Here is a 15,782-nt window from a genome sequence, read left to right on the forward strand (position 1 = left end):
CCGAGATGTCCAACTGACCACCTCATCCAAGTATTAGATCGATGTTACCAAGATTGTTGGGCACCATCTCTGGAAGACCCCATCAGTCTGCCGCATTACCTTACACAGGGAACAGGCTTTCCACAGTGCATTCGTGGAGGAGGTGCGAAGGACAGCACCTGCCATGCTGGTCTGGAATACTGAAAACTTAGCTTCTTTTGGAGGGGCGAAATATGAGAGGACTCAAAGTTCATGGAAAATATGCATTATGAAAATTTATTAGACTTAAAAAAAAATTGTAGCCAAATAAATTTGTAAGTATGTTTCCAAGAACTTCCTGAAGTGGCCTTAAGCCTCTTCCCTGGCTTAACACAGGCAGTCAGGGTTCTGGGGCTTTAACCCTTTGTGTACACAAGGGTCACCTGGGGGCTGGCTGAAAAACATACTGGCCCTCAGCCCCAGAATGATCACTTACACAAGAATTTGCATTTCCCTCCAGTTCCCACGTGATCCTGACACTGCTGGTCCAGGACTGTGCTTTGGAAACCACTGGCTTCTCCCTGAGACCTTCCGCAGAGAGGAGCTGCCCACATCCTGCCCCAGCTCCCCAGGTTGCTGTTAGCTGGGATTCAGCCAATGCCTTGGGATAAGGCAACGCTTTAAAAGAAAAAAAAAAAAAAGACACCATGAAACCAGGATCTTGTTAGCTGTATATATTTTTTTTTTCCTTTTTTTGTCACAGAACACTGTTTGCAGTAGAGGAAACTGGCATTGCAGTCTGGTGGTATAATGGCTTGTTCACATAAACCAGTCATGTTCATCCTTTAGCGCAAAAAGCCCTAATGGCGCGTACCCTATTGAAATTCTGGACACCTCCAATATTTTCTCTCTCTGTTTTTCTTAGTCGTTTTTTTTTTTTTAAATAAACATTTTCAAGGTTTGTCCAAAAGAAGGCCATCGAGGTTCTTGGCTAGCGGAAGACAATTCAGAACAGCGGTTGTACACTTGGACTGTCACCCTCTCCAGGCTGGCAGTTGTATCTTATTTTTTTCCAACTCATTTTTATTAAAAAAATAAAAAAATGCTCCAACTATCAGTTTTACAAAATCTCTAAGGGAAACACAAGAGCAAGGTGCTGAGGTAAAAACACCTGAGGTAGCTTTTTTTGTGTGTGTGTTTCTAGTTTAAAAAAATCTGTAAATTTAACGCCCTGGGCCAACAACCTTATGTAAATTGCTATTTTCCTCCACATTTTTTTTTAAAAGAAAGAAATCATTTTTCTGAATATTGATGGCTTATACACCAAAATGTAAAAAGACAAAAATACATTCTCTCTTTGTGGAATTTTTCTTCGTTTGGTGGGTTCCTGTTTTTCCTCTTCCAAAATGCTAGGACAAGTACCACTGACTCTTGTTCTTTTGAGTGACCAAGTGTAAGTTGAGGCTGGTTTGTGTGTCTCACTTTTGTTCCTTTTGTGTGATGTGATACTCAGAGCACTGCTTTGCCTGGGGGTGGGGGTGCATAGGGACGGGGATCTGAGACAGAGGGGTGAGGGCATTCAACAGAATGGGAATGGAGAAGAGGGGAGGGTGGAGGGTAGCGGGAGAGAGAAACAGAGAGAGACAGAATTATAGAGCGGTATGCAAAAAACCAGTTTAAAACCTGTGAAGCAAAGAGAAACGGTGTGTGAGCTAGACAGGGATGAAGAGTTTCCTCTTCAAAGTGACGGTATCCCTTCTGTTGACACACACAGGTGGTCCAGGACTGCTGGGAGTGTCCTCGGTGAGATTCCTCCCCAGGTGAATTTTGTGTGGGTGGCCTCCAAGTTCCTTACTACTCCATTCAACCTCCCAAAGAAAGACTTTCTTAAGTCTAGAAAAGCCTGCTTTCTCTTTAAGAAGAAAAAAAAGATTAAAAATTGGAGTTAGTTGAGTTACTTGATATATTATTTCTAAAATATATTAACGCTGCAGACACCCTGTGTAACCCACAGGCCACATCTTAATATCTTCCCCCTTCTAATATGTACAGATTGTAGAGATAGTGTTCCCCGAAAAAAGAAAAGGCTGTCAAATCTGCTTTGCTTTGAACATGTTCACCTATGTTAGTTCAACTAAAAGGGATAGCGTCGTGGGAGTTTCGGAGATCCAAATGGATGGTGAAGTGGATGGCTGGGAGGCCCGCAGAGGCCCTGGGCAGGTGCTGGCTGGCAGGCAGGGGCGGCCGGGGGCCTGGAGGAGCCTCCTGGCCCGCCGCTGCAGCCCCTGGGAGCAGGGCCTCTGCGGGGCCCCGGCCACCTCGGCAGACTTCTCATTCCTCAGGATGGTCTTTGGTTTGCTCCCGGTCTGGCTTGCTGGGTTTGGTCTCATTCTGTCAGGTGTTGGAAGGGCTACATTCATCCGTTGCTTTGCTGGTGCCTGTGGGAGCCTCACTTGCTGCGCTGTGGGGCCACTCCCTGAGGATACTTCTGCTCCTGCTGCTTCACCTGTTGTACAATTTCCCTGATCTTGCGCTGTGCCGTCTGCAGCGAGGGAGAGAGGGAGGGGGCAGGAGAAAGGAACCCAGTGCTAAGGACAAGCAGTAGGGGGCGCTCTGGGACTTGGGGGGGTTGGGAGGACAGGATGCTGAGAAAAAGGTCATCCCCCTCCCCACTGTCCCATGCTTGGGGGCTGGGGGAGGGAGGGAAGGGAGGGGGGGTGCACTTTTCTGCCTAGAAGTAAGTGGTGGAAGTCCCCCTTTCCCACCCCAGGGCTGCTGGCAGGAGGGTTACGGGGTCGTGCTCCAGCAGGCTTCTGCTCTTTGCTAGACAGGCCAGGAGGCTGAAATGTCCTCCTCATCTCCCAGCTCTGCTCATAGTCCACTTCCCAGAGCAGCAGGTACAAGAGCAGGTGTCTGCTGGGGAGGAGGAAGAAACTGGGTCCAGAAATGCTAACACGAGTGGCAGGGGCCAGCATGGGAACCCTGACCTGACCCTGCCCCACCTGCAGGTGCAGAGTCAGAGCTGGAGGCCAGGGCCTGTGCCTGAAGAGGGGCAGGAGCCTTAGAGGGCACTGGGCACGGCGAGCAGTGGCCTGGTGGTGCCTCTGCAGGGACAGTGGGCTGCCTGGCTGAGAAACCTTAGGTGTGAGCCGTGCTGCGGGAGCGTGCAGGTCTACGACAAGACCAGACTGCGCTCTCGTGTAAGCAACGAGAGAACCAGGCTGAGCTACCCAAGAGGAGAGGCAAATTGAGGGCTGCATTCTGACGGGGTGGGCCTTGGAGGACGGGAACCAGAAGCGGGGACCTCGTGTGGCACACAGTGAACCAGCACAGTGAGGGCTTGGTTGCCAGGCAGCGCTGCAGCCTCCAGGTGAGGGCCCCAGAGAGAGGTCGGGAGGGGGCCTTGGGATGCTGAGGGAAGCTGCAAACTTGCCCTGGGACAGCTCGGGGACCCAGGCAGTCTGCACCCTGTCTCAGTTCTGCTGGCACACTGGGATACAGTGCAGGGAGATGTGGCATACCCTGCCGCTCCTCCGTGGACAGCCCTTGTGCCAAGCTGGGAAAGGCTCTGGTGGGGTGTCGGGAAGGGAGGATTGTGCAGGCTGTGGCCACCTGATGGAGAACCAGAGAGATGGGACCCTCACTGCTCAGGTACCTGGCTAGCAAAGAAATGCCCGATAATTCTGACAATCACTTCCTCATTCTCATCTGGTGTTTGGTCACGAGGCACGATGACTTCTGCGCTGGTTAAATTCTGCAGTTCATTCACCTGCAAAGACAGAAGGGACAGTGGGTTCTGACCACATGGGACCTTCTAGGTCTGTGCCCTGGGAGCTTTGATGACAGGGGTTGACCTCGGCCTGGATTCCCTGGCTCAGTGGAGGGGTGTCTCCTGTCTGCGCAGAGGCGCACAGGCTCTCAGTGACTCTGGGACCCCAGCCACTGCCCTGGACAAGCGCTCTGGGGGCCTGTGAGCCTGCCCCTCCTCCCAGCTGACCAGCCTCCTCCATGTCATGCCGATGCTGCTCCTGGCCACCTCCTCCTGGAAGCCTCCAGCCCATGCTTCTCCCACAAGGTGGTGGTTGGGTGCCCAGCCTCTGGTCCCTTGGCAGGAGGCAGTCTCTAGAATAATCAAGGACACCGGAGAGCTGGGGACAGGAGGCCCTCATGGTCTGTGTGCTGGCCACTGCCTGAACTCGGCGTGTGTGCCCTGGGAGGCTGACTCAGTGCTGGTTGTAGGGAGCAGACTACAGTCCATGTGACTCTTCTCTCACCTAAAGCTGACTTACCATGTCTAGAACTTGGCTTTGGAAATGTCAAGCCCTACGCATAATGTCTGCTCTCAGGACTCCAAAATCCACCAAGGGGGCAAGTCCTCTCTGATTCCTGCAAGCTTCAGGGTTCACGCTCTGGTACTCTGCGATTCCCTGGGTATGGTGGGAAGCAGACTGTGTTTTCCTTGCCCCCGTACCCCACTACTGCAGACGGAGGGGTCGGGAGCCAGCTTGCAGACAGAGGCTGAGTCCGGGTCCTAGGGGCACCCGTCAGGATAGAGTGTGGGACACCAGGCCTGCAAGCAGCGGGGCATGAAGCTCAGGAAACATGTCTGCCCAACCTCCTTGGCACTGCCACTGGCTGCTGTGTGCAGGCAGGAAGGAAGCAGGAGGCGGCTTCCCTGTCTTTATGGAGCAGAGGCCTCCAACCACTGCTGTGGAGCCAAGATGAGGATTGCTGGACACAGGGCCAGGCTTGGGGGGCCTGGGCTCAGCATGGGGCCCCCACAGTGCTGCTGACTGTTCTCGTCACTGGCATTCTCCTGCCTCACAGGGCTCAGAAGCCAGAAGAGCCTTTGGTTTGTCAGCTGCACACCCTGACCATTCGTTGGCCGGGACAAAGCCAAGGCAACCTGAGGGCGTCGACATGGGCGGGAAGCGCACACACTTACGGTTTTGCCACCTTTGCCGATCACCCGGCCAGCTGTGGAAGAGGGCACGCGGATGTGGGCTTCCAGCTTCACCTCTTCCTTGGGGTTGAAGAAATTCTCTTCCTTCAGCTTCCCAAAGATCCGCCCCTGCGCCTGGAGGAGCAGACAGGGCTGGTGACACTCGGTCGGCTTCCGGGCTAGGCTGCCTTGTCAGTAATGCCAAGGGAACCAGAGGGTGCTGGCTGCTGTGCAGCCCCTTACCCAAATCCACTAGGGCCAGACACGGGAAGCTGCAGCCTGTCTGCCCAGTCTGGGCACACTGCTCCAGTCCTACCAGATTGGCAAGGGGGCTGGGCCACACGTCTATGTCCACTTTCTCTCGCACCTAGAAGTGTGTAGCTGAGTGCCACCCAGGCTCAATGCTCTGGTCACTAAAGCATGGAGGTGAGGTGGTGGCAACAGAGTGACTAAGCCTCATCTTGCCAGTTGATGCTGATTCCAAAGCCAGTACACCAGGAGTGGCTGCTTGTCTGAATTGAGGACAGGTGAGGTGACTCAGTCTATAGCTGCGTGTGTTCATGTGGCCACGGTCACTATCTGTCATTTCCAATACCTTCCTTCCCTAGTCCCCGGACCTGGCCTGTCCACAGGCTCATCACCTCGAGTGCAGGTGTCTTCTGCACCCGCCTCTGCCACTCAGCATATGTTCTAGGTTCCCCCCGTGCTTCAGCAGGCACAGTGGGTCATGCTTTCTCATTTGCTGGATGGATAATAACTATTTATCCATTTGTAAGTAGGTTACTGTTCTTGAATAGCTCCATGTGTATTTTTTTTTTAAGATTTATTTTAGGGGCCCGGCGGCGTGGCCTAGCATCTTAAGTCCTCGCCTTGAACGCCCTGGGATCCCATATGGGCGCCGGTTCTAATCCCGGCAGCTCCACTTCCCATCCAGCTCCCTGCTTGTGGCCTGGGAAAGCAGTCGAGGACAGCCCAATGCATTGGGACCCTGCACCTGCGTGGGAGACCTGGAAGAGGTTCCTGGTTCTTGGCTTCGGATTGGCGTGCACCGGCTGTTGCGGCTCACTTGGGGAGTGAATCATCGGACAGAAGATCTTCCTCTCTGTCTCTCCTCCTCTCTGTATATCTGACTTTGAAATAAATAAATAAACCTTTAAAAAAAAAAAGATTTATTTTATTCTTTTATTGGAAAGTCAGATATCCCGAGAGGAAGATCCTCCGTCCGTTGATTCACTCTCTAAGTGAGCGCAACGGCTGGAGCGGAGCCAATTCAAAGCCAGGAGCCTTTTCCAGGTCTCCCACGCAGGTGCAGGGTCCCAAGCCATTGGGCCACCCTTGATTGCTTTCCCAGGCCACAAGCAGGGAGCTGGATGGGAAGCAGGGCTGCTGGGATTAGAACCGGCGCCGAGATGGGATCCTGGCGCATGCAAGGAGCGGACCTTAGCTGCTAGGTCACTGCACCGAGCCTCCAGGTGTGTTTTATGTTCTCTGTTAAATTTTAAATACTTTTAACGGCAAGGATTGCTTTTTCATAAATGTGGACTTTTTATTTATTTTTTTTAAAGATTTATTTATTTTATCACAAAGTCAGATATACAGAGAGGAGGAGAGACAGAGAGGAAGATCTTCCATCCGATGATTCACTCCCCAAGTGAGCCGCAACGGACTGATGCGCGCCGATCCGAAGCCGGGAACCCGGATCCCCTCCCCGGTCTCCCACGTGGGTGCAGGGTCCCAATGCATTGGGCCGTCCTCGACTGCATTTCCAGGCCATAAGCAGGGAGCTGGATGGGAAGTGGAGCTGCTGGGGACTAGAACCGGCGCCCATATGGGATCCCGGGGCGTTGAAGGTGAGGACTTTAGCCGCTAGGCCACGCCGCTGGGCCTAGGACTTTTTAAAGTTTATTTTCTACCCACTAGTTTTCCTGCCTTCACCACTCACAACAGCCATTGGTGAACCAGGATGAAGCCAAGAAACCCATCCAGCTCTCCCATGTGAAAAGCAGGGACCCAAGTATTAGAACCAGCACCCACTGCCTCCCAAGGTGTACCTCAGTAGGAAGCTGGATGGGAGGTGGATGCAGAACTCCATCTTGGGCTCATGGACACAGCATGCCAGTGTCCCAGGCAGTTTATCCCACTGTATCACAACACCCTCCTCCCTTTCCTGACTTTCCTTAGAAAACTCATTGGATCTGGCATGGTAGCCTAGCAGCTAAAGTCCTTGCCTTGCAAGTGCCGGGATCCCATATGGGTGCTGGTTCTAATCCTGGCAGTCCTGCTTTCCATCCAGCTCCCTGCTGTGGCCTGGGAAAGCAGTTGAGGACGGCCCAACACCTTGGGACCCTGAACCCGTGTGGGAGACCTGGAAGAAGCTCCTGGTTCCTGGCTTCAAATTGGCTCAGCTTCAGCTGTTGCGGCCCCTTGGGGAGTGAACAAGGGGATGGAGGATCTTCCTCTCTGTCTCTCCTCCTCTCTGTATATCTGACTTTCCAATTAAAAAAAAAAAAAACTAAAAAAAAAAAACACCCAAAACTTGTTATCATGTTCCTAGGGCCAGAACAAAACAATGCCCTTCACAAAAAACTTCCGACGATCTGTGCTGTGTCCTCCTGTGTACCTTGTCACCATGTCAGGGCCCCAGAGTCTGAAGGGCATCCTTGCCTAAATGACAGAGGGGAGAGGACCAGTGCTGTGCCAGAGGTGCCTTTGAAGTGAGCACAAAAACCTACCTGTCCAGGGCAGTGAAGGAAGACAGGGCAGAGCAGAGTCTGAGACCAGCAAACAGTAGCAGGAAGGGACACGTGGGGTGGGTCTCCCAAAAAGGGCCTCGCCTTGGTGCCTAGAGCCTGCAGAGTGGAGATATCCTTGGCACTGACCTTGAACTGGGCTTCAGGTGGTCCAGTGATGATCACCATCCTTTCACTGACATCTGGGCCTTCTGCTGGAGCAATCTGCAGTTCACAAGGAAAGAGGGAAAATACCAATGCTTGCTCGTGCTCCTGACGCCCCTCCTCCTTGTCGATGTGGAGGGCGCACATACCAACAAAGCACATGGCTTTCCCTGACACCAGGCTATCTCTACCCCAGCTTGTAGTATACCAGGCGCTGTGAAATTCAGGTCTTTGGCCACCCAGGAAGACTAAGCAACAGGTCGGTGGTAGCCAGGGCAGGGTCCTGCTCTAAGCATCACAAGGACTGGCCTCCTTTCAGCTGGGCTAAATTCATGGAGTCAGTGGTTCTGGAGAGGTACCCAGGTTGGCTCTGCCAACCCAACCAGGGCCCAGTGGGCAGGAAGGTAGGGTCCACAGAGGCATTAAACTGGAGCCTCCCTTGCAGGAAAGGTCACCACGGTTCTAATCTGCTACCACAGGCAATCAATGGCAGATGACATGGGGGTTGAACACCTGCAGCCATACCCATAGCAAATGAGCAATAGAAACGGCATTGCCACAGCAGGAAGGAGGACAAGCCAGCTGCTATCCCGGCCCTGCCAACCCCTCCCAGCCCTGCTGACCCCTCCCCACCCTGGACCTCCTTCCCAGATTTGCCAAATGTGGAGGCTGCAGAGTTTCCTAATTCAAGTCATGGGTGTCTGAATTCTTTGTAACTACTCAACCTATCCAGAAAGCATTGTTCTTAATGAGGTCTTCCTTTCTTTTTATCCAATTCCTGACTTAACACTCTCCCAACTTTCAGGCAGCTTTCAAAGGAAATATATGGGTGAAAAGTATACCAGGCATCTAAAATGTTAAGGCAGAACCAAAGGGAGGTTGGCACATGGGTGCCTCTCCCCAGCCCCACAAGCCTGTCTGGTGAGCCACTGACATGGATGGCATCCCTAACAGCAGGTGCAGAAAAACTGTAGGTGTAGGTCACAGTGTTCCAGAGGCTCAAGGAAGTGGCCATTGCTGAGACAGGCCGGAGGGAACCTGGGAGTCTCCACTGACACGGATGGCATTTGCACCACTGTTGCCTTTGCGCCACTGGGCCTCAGTCCTGGGCTCCAAAAAGGCCTCCCCCTGCACAGGGATCCATTACTTGCCCTCTTGGGCAAAGCTGCCAGGTGTCCTTGTTGCAGGGGCCCAGTGCTGTGACTCACTTTCACTGTGACTATATCCGAGGCATGCTCCCAGAGGATCTTCAGGGGACCCTCTGGCCTTCATGAGTGTGGTCTGTGGATGACGGTGAGGCACAGGTGACCAGGGCTTGCTTGGTCACAGCTGGCACTGGTGACTGAGCTTTCTGTGGGTCCAGCGTACAAAGACCACAGAGGCCCTGGGCAAAGTAAGAAGTCTCCACTGCCAGGGAAGGCTGTTGGGGGTGAGCGCCTGAGGGCACGGATCAATTCTCTCCTTTTCTTTCTGAAGGCGTGGCTGGAGTGACTCTGGCAGAGCCATTGGGCTGTTATGGTGGGGGAAAAAAAAACACTGGATTGCAAATCAAATATCCTTGGCAAGCTCATGAAACCTGGGTCCCAGTAAGTGGAACATTACTGTCCCAGCCAGCCCTGCACCCAGTCTCTCCTTCCTCAGGGGAACCAGGGCGAACTGGAGGAGCCAATCTCTCGGCTCTACCTCCAGGCTGCACAGTGGCCAGGCTGAGCACCGCCTGTGGGGTGCGGCTGCCTACCATGGCCATCAGCTGCCTCTCAGGCCCTACCTGTCAGGGCTCCCTTCAGGTCTCCCCACAGAGGTTTGAATGCGGGGCATGAGGCTCGGCTGGTGTAAGTGCGGTGGCAGCCGAGGTCAGCCTTACCTTGATGGAGGCGCCGGCGAACCTGGCCAGCTGCTTGATGTGTGCCCCCTTTTTCCCGATGATGGCACCCACCGCCTGGGTTGGGATGAAGAGATTCACGATCTCCTGCTCTGGGTACTAGGGCAGACAAGACAGAAGGAACAGCTCCAGCGAGGGTTCTCCTCTGGCCAGCTGCCACCCCTCAGCACCTGTCATACACCCTGTGGGAACTGGCTGTCCTAGGAGTGCGGAAATTACTGGCCTTAGAGGGAACTGGTAGGTGGCCAGTCTGTGGGGCACTCCCATGAGGAAGTTAGACCTGTCTTGGGCAGGCCACGGGTGACTGCCTGGGGACATGGTGAGGGAGAGAACACCCTCCTGAGCAAGGCTGCCAGGTGTCCTTGCTACAGGGACTTGCAGGAATGCAAGACCTCAACTGCCTGATGCTATTGACTGATCTTTGTTGCCCAGCCCAGCACTGGCTGATGTGATCTCCTGGTTGTGGACTTGCATGTGTTTCCTGCCACCTGCTGGCAGGCTTGTCCCACAGGGCAGCCCCAAGAACAGACAGGTGTGCTCAAGCTCTCAGCCACACTGCACCCAGGGCAATCTGCAACCCCAAGAGCCAGAGCTTGCGTGGGGCCAACCACAGGGCGGGGCTGCATGAAGGGGCACTTACAGGGTGATGGTGTGGGAACGGGCCGAACTGGTGGTGGGGGTAGAGGCTGGAGAAGTAACCGGAGTGTGTCTGCAGGGGGAGAGAGACCATCAGGTAGTGAGTGAGCATCCCATGTTCGGGGGGCAGAAGGCCCACCTGTAACACAGGCTGCCCACACCAGCATCCACGCATCTGTCCTCTGCAACCCAGAGCTCCACCCCATGCCCCGATACTGAAAGCTTGGCCCAAAGTTGCCTGGACGCAGTGGCCCCTTGGGTCCAGCATCCATCACTCCTAAGGTGAGCTATGCTTCAGGCTTCAGCAGCTCCTGTGGGAGTGAACCCGGAGTGCAAGCACGTACTCCTGGCCTGCCCCTGGCTGTGGAGACGGGGCAGTGACTTGTCAGTGCTGGAGGTCGGTGGATTCAGGGACAGAGTTCACACTCGGGACAGGTGGCTGAGCTGCCCAGGTGGTAGGGGAGCGTGGACACAATCAGTCCACTCCAGCAGAGAATCCCATGGACTGAGAGCAGAGAAACTGAGAAAGCAATCAAGAGACAAGGCAAAAGAAATGGGACACATGTGTCACGTGTGAGTGTAAGGAGAGGATAGGAAGGCAGACACGGGCAGAAGACAACAGGGCTATCAGAACATGGAATTTTCAAGTCATTGCTTTGTACTAAATACCTACTAGGTACTAGGTAGTGTGGTGGATACTTCATTTCAACTCTTAACCTCTTAATCCCAGCCATAGGCTTGTGAGACTAGAACACACCTGCTATTCTAGTTATATGGGTGGGATGCTGACCAAAGTCAGAAAAAAAAAGTCCAGTTCATTGTGCTTTCTGGAAGGCCAAGGACACCCTGACATTCCTATGACAAAAAAGGAGGTGAACCGCTGGCAGCACCAGGAACCATCCCTGCAAACTCGCCCCTGGAGGCAGGTGGCTCCACTGCCAGGCATGTGCGAACCTTGGGACTTGGGTGCTGGTCTCCACTCGGGGCTCCAAGCAGATCTCCTAGTGACATGCCCATCTTCCACCTGCTGAGTCTCCAGTTGCAGATTACAACCCCTGGCCAAGGATGCTGGGAAAACATGCAATTTCTCCCCCTGTGAGCTTAGAAAGAGAAGGCCAGCAGGGACAGAGGGGGAATTACAGGGTGACACTGCTGAGGCAGGCAAGGGGCTGCAATGGCACAATAGTCCCACAAGAGGGCGCACTGATACCGGCTGGAGGGACCATGGGTGAGGCGATGTCCACTGTGCTTGCAGCTGCCTGAGAAGAGCACCAGCCCCGGCTCCTTCTCCCGCACTGGTCCCTCAGACAAAACTTCATCCTGGAAAGGGACACTTGCGCCCTCGTCTCTCCCGGAGCAGGCTGCCTTATCCCTGCTACTGGAAATAATCCTTTGCATTCCTGTCTTGCCTTTTCCCTTCATAATCACAAGAGACCCAGAATAGATGGGTTACAGTGTGGTTCCTAGGCTGGGGGTCACACACTCCTGACACACACACTACATCCTGTTCAGACTTTGCACTTGGAATATGAGAGAGAGATTTTTAGTGAGCTATGGAAGGACACACAGAACAAGTTCCTTTTGATTCACAAATCACAGCTATAAAACCATCACAGGGAAGAACCTCGACTCAGCTGTCAGGAGCTCACTGCTGACTGAGGCCCTGGGAGTTAATTGCTGCAGCCAGAGGTCTGAGCCAGCGACACCAGCTCTGCACGCTGGGATCACTTATTTGATGTTTCTGATTCTCATTCACCAATGGACTCAAAGGCTGTCAGGCTGGCCACACAGGGCGGTTGTAAGGACTCGTTCCTACAGGTGGCCGCCTTCCCGCTGGTGACAGCACCGCTTCTGGTGCTGTGCAGGCAGCTACCAGGAGAGAGAGAGTCGCTGCCACCACAGAACGCGTGTTCTGCTTGGGTAGCGGGTGCAAGCAGGTGTGGAAGGCAGCCGTGGCTGGGAGAAAACTAGACAGGGTTTTCACAGGTGAGGGGGGGGGACACGGTACAGAGGGAGGCTGTCTGTAAAGGAGGGGTTCCCCACACAGTGAACGCAAGGAACAACACACAGAGCAGCAGAGACAGAGACAACGCCTTGTAGGCTGTGGTTTGGATGTGGATTTGAGCCCAAGCACAACGGGCACCCTGCAGGGTGATCCACATTGTGGGAAGGTGGCAGCAGTGAAGGAGCCCAGCATCGGGCATCACATGGGCTACCAGCATTCGGTGTGGACAGGAGACTGCAAACCCTCTGTTGCCCAGAATGCTGACCCTCCACATGGAGCTCACAATCTCATGCAGGGGCTTCTCACAGCCTGCTTCCTAGGTGGGACCAGAAAGAGCACCCAGCAGTGATCTCAAGGAAGCCGCTGCTGCTGAGTGACACTTGGCCCACATTCCACAGACAGGGAAAGGTCAGGAGGGAAGTCCACCTGGCCAGCGAGCAGCAGCTGCTTTACTTCTGAGAGTCTGCAGAGGGTTGCAGCCGGGGCAGGGCACAGGAGTTACTGAGCAGTTACTGTGGAGGGAGGTGTCTCAGGCAGGTGTTCCTCCAGCCTCTGCCAACTGAAAGGCATAAGAGGGGGTCACCACCCCCAGCAGCATTCCTGGATTCATTTCTGCCTCACTCTGGGATTGGCCCCTGTGACGGATGGGTGGAGGGCTGCGTGTGGTGAACAAGAGATCTCCACACAGTTGGGCCTGGGAGGCCTGCAGCAGCCACGCTAACAGGGGAGGGCATGTGGTGTGCAGTGTAGGGAAGAATGAAGGGTGGAAAGGGAGGTGCAGCAGCCAGCTCCAGGTGCACGAGTCACATTCAAATATCTCAGTCACCTCAGGGTCATTACCGAGTGATCGGGGCCCAGGGAAGTGGAGGGAACTAAGAGGGGCCTGTGTCATGGAGGCGGCTTTCCAAGACTCGGAAGGTGCACTGGTCTGGCCCCACCTGCCAAAGTGTCTCCCTTCACAGCAGCCACTTACCCACCTCCTGGCGTTACAGGACAACCCCAGGAGCTCAGAGCTAGAACTCAGCAAGGCACTAAGACGTACAGACAGGATCCAAACACACAGAGCTCACCTGGAATATTCTGGATTCACTGGCTCAGGTGAGGCCTGTCAGGTATGGGATTAAAAATCACTCCCCCTCCTCCCATCCCAGGCATCCTAAGATCTTTCCTGAGTTTACTGACATGCAAGAATATGCCATTACAGCTCATTAGCCATCTACAGAGACTCAGCAGCAGCCAAGATAGGAACTAGGCCCAGTAAGACAAGTAGACAACCCTAGTGAGTTAATCCAGGAAGGAGGGAGAAGTTGGGTAAGTTCTGATTTGATTTTCTAGGAAGTCAGCACTTGGACAACATGGGAGTCATCTGGCAGCAGAGAAGACTAATCGGAGATCTAGAGTGGCAATTACGACCAGGAGGGGCGGAGTACACGTTGGCAGAGGATGCGTCAATGGCAGAACAGACTCTGCTGAGAGGCCCAAAAGTGTATCAGGAGGTGAACCCACACGAAGCCCAAAGACAGACAGATGTGAAGAGCAAAGTTTACTCTCTGTCAAGTGGAGAGTGTGAAGAAGCGGATGGAGACAGATAAAATAGGAATTAGTGTACAGAAGGAAAAGACTTAATCTAAACAGAAGCTCCAATCTACAGATCCACAATTCTAAGGGTAATGGCCAAATGCCAGAAAAGGTAAAATGAACAAACAACAGAAAAAACCCAAAGCCTTATAACATAAAAAGCATTCTCTGCAGAAAAAGAAAAACAGCCTGGTACCACATTTATCTGAAAAACTTAATGTGCGAGATCAGGTTTTGAGTCCTGGAGGAACTGTGACCACAGAATTCCTAGACATCAGGTGAAGCCCACGCCCGTGTGAGGGGAAGGGAGCCGCCTGCTGGGTGAGGTGGGTCAGGCTGCCACTTGCAACACGTAATCCCCTTTGTGAGGCCTAGTTCTATCCTGGCTACTCTGCTTCCAATGCGGCTTCCTGTTAATGTGTCCAGGAGGCGGCAAAAGACAGCCCACATGCCAAGCTTGCTGTCCCTGTGGGAGAATCAGATGGAATCTCAGGCTCCTGGCTTTGGCCTGGCCTACCCCTGGCTCTTGTGGGCATTTGGGGAGGTGAACTTCCAACACAGCTGGCATTTTAATGAGAAAATGGTATGTCAGTCAATAAATACTTCTGGGAACACTGGCCATCTACCTGGGGAAAAACAATGTTAGAACTCTGTTGAAAGTGTGAGTCAAGATAAATTCTCTATGTGTCCCACAGACAAGCAATCTCTAACAAGCCAACAATGAAAAATTAGTATGAAAAATCACGGGACAATTTTTCTTTACAATTTTGGATGCAAGAAAGCTGGTTTTTTTTTTTCGTGGTGTGATGTTCAAAGTCCAGAAACTCAAAGGAAACATCACTGATTTAACTACCTTTTTTAAAAGGAATTTTAAAAAAAATATTTAAATAAATAAATGTCAGGCCCATGATTTAACTACCTTAATTCTGAACATTTCTACAAGATTTCTGTTGGGAGAAATTTGTGAATAATTAAAATTCATATACATTTTGGTGTAATAATTCGAGTCAGAGAATTTACTTTCAGATGACAGCTATGTGTATATATTCATTTTTTAAAGTTTTTTTTTTTTTTTTTTTTTTTTTAAATTGGAAAGGCAGATACACAGACAGAAACATCTTCCATCTGTTGGAATGGCTGGAGCTGAGTCAATCTGCAACCAGGAGCCAAGAGTTTCTTCTGGGTCTCCCACATACATGGGTGCAGGGTCCCAAGGCTTTGGGCCGTCCTCGACTGCCTTTCCAAGCCACAAGCAGGGAGCTGGATGGGAAGTGGAGCAGCCGGGACATGAGCCAGCGCCCACATGGAATCCTGGCGGATGCAAGCTGAGGATTTAGCCACTAGGCTATTGTGCCTGGCCCAATTATGTTTGTATATAGTCACTTTTGCAAAGACTCCAAAGGATATATGTTTTGACACTGTTTGTAGTAAGAAGACCTGGAATCAACCCACGTCTCCAAAGGGCTCATTAGGAAAACCACTGGAATATTGTGTAGACATTAAGAAAAATTAGGCCTAGTTACAGAACGACAGATAGATAGATAAATATCTTGTAATTACGTAATTCTTATAACTCACTCTATGTGGCATGATTCCACTTATATTTCTGGACAATGTGATTTTACAAATGTGCTGAGACAGCATTTAAAAATGTGTACATGTAACAAGGCTTTGCCTAGGGTGTGGAAGTTGGAGGAAAACTGAATAAAAGGAGGGCTGAAGAGAAACAGCCACAGCTGAGTTCATACATTCGACACAAAGAGAGGGAAAGAAATTACTAGTTACAAGACACTACAAATGAAGCAAAGAGAAATGACAAATTGGTGCAAACTATTTGCAACACAACAAGCGTTTCACAGCCTTCATAAAGGATTACAAATCATTAAT

The 15,782-nt window shown here is 52.3% G+C and overlaps 1 protein-coding gene across 4 annotated transcripts in view; it reads right to left on the bottom strand.

Annotated features, from left to right (window-relative positions):
- Positions 1–2,018: 2,018 nt before the first annotated feature.
- IGF2BP2 (insulin like growth factor 2 mRNA binding protein 2) overlaps positions 2,019–15,782 on the bottom strand; it is a 170,597-nt gene continuing 156,833 nt past the window's right edge. For all 4 annotated transcript variants that reach the window (XM_004577725.4, XM_058662188.1, XM_004577724.3 and 1 more), the window contains 6 exons: positions 10,317–10,385; positions 9,659–9,775; positions 7,780–7,854; positions 4,904–5,035; positions 3,614–3,727; positions 2,019–2,500 (listed from right to left, as the gene is read on the bottom strand). In XM_004577725.4, coding sequence (XP_004577782.1) covers positions 2,408–2,500; positions 3,614–3,727; positions 4,904–5,035; positions 7,780–7,854; positions 9,659–9,775; positions 10,317–10,385 — 600 coding nt within the window. In that variant the 3' untranslated portion in view covers positions 2,019–2,407. The remainder of the gene's footprint in view (positions 2,501–3,613; positions 3,728–4,903; positions 5,036–7,779; positions 7,855–9,658; positions 9,776–10,316; positions 10,386–15,782) is intronic.

This window comes from Ochotona princeps, chromosome 3, assembly GCF_030435755.1.
Source record: "Ochotona princeps isolate mOchPri1 chromosome 3, mOchPri1.hap1, whole genome shotgun sequence".
NCBI lineage: Eukaryota > Metazoa > Chordata > Mammalia > Lagomorpha > Ochotonidae > Ochotona > Ochotona princeps.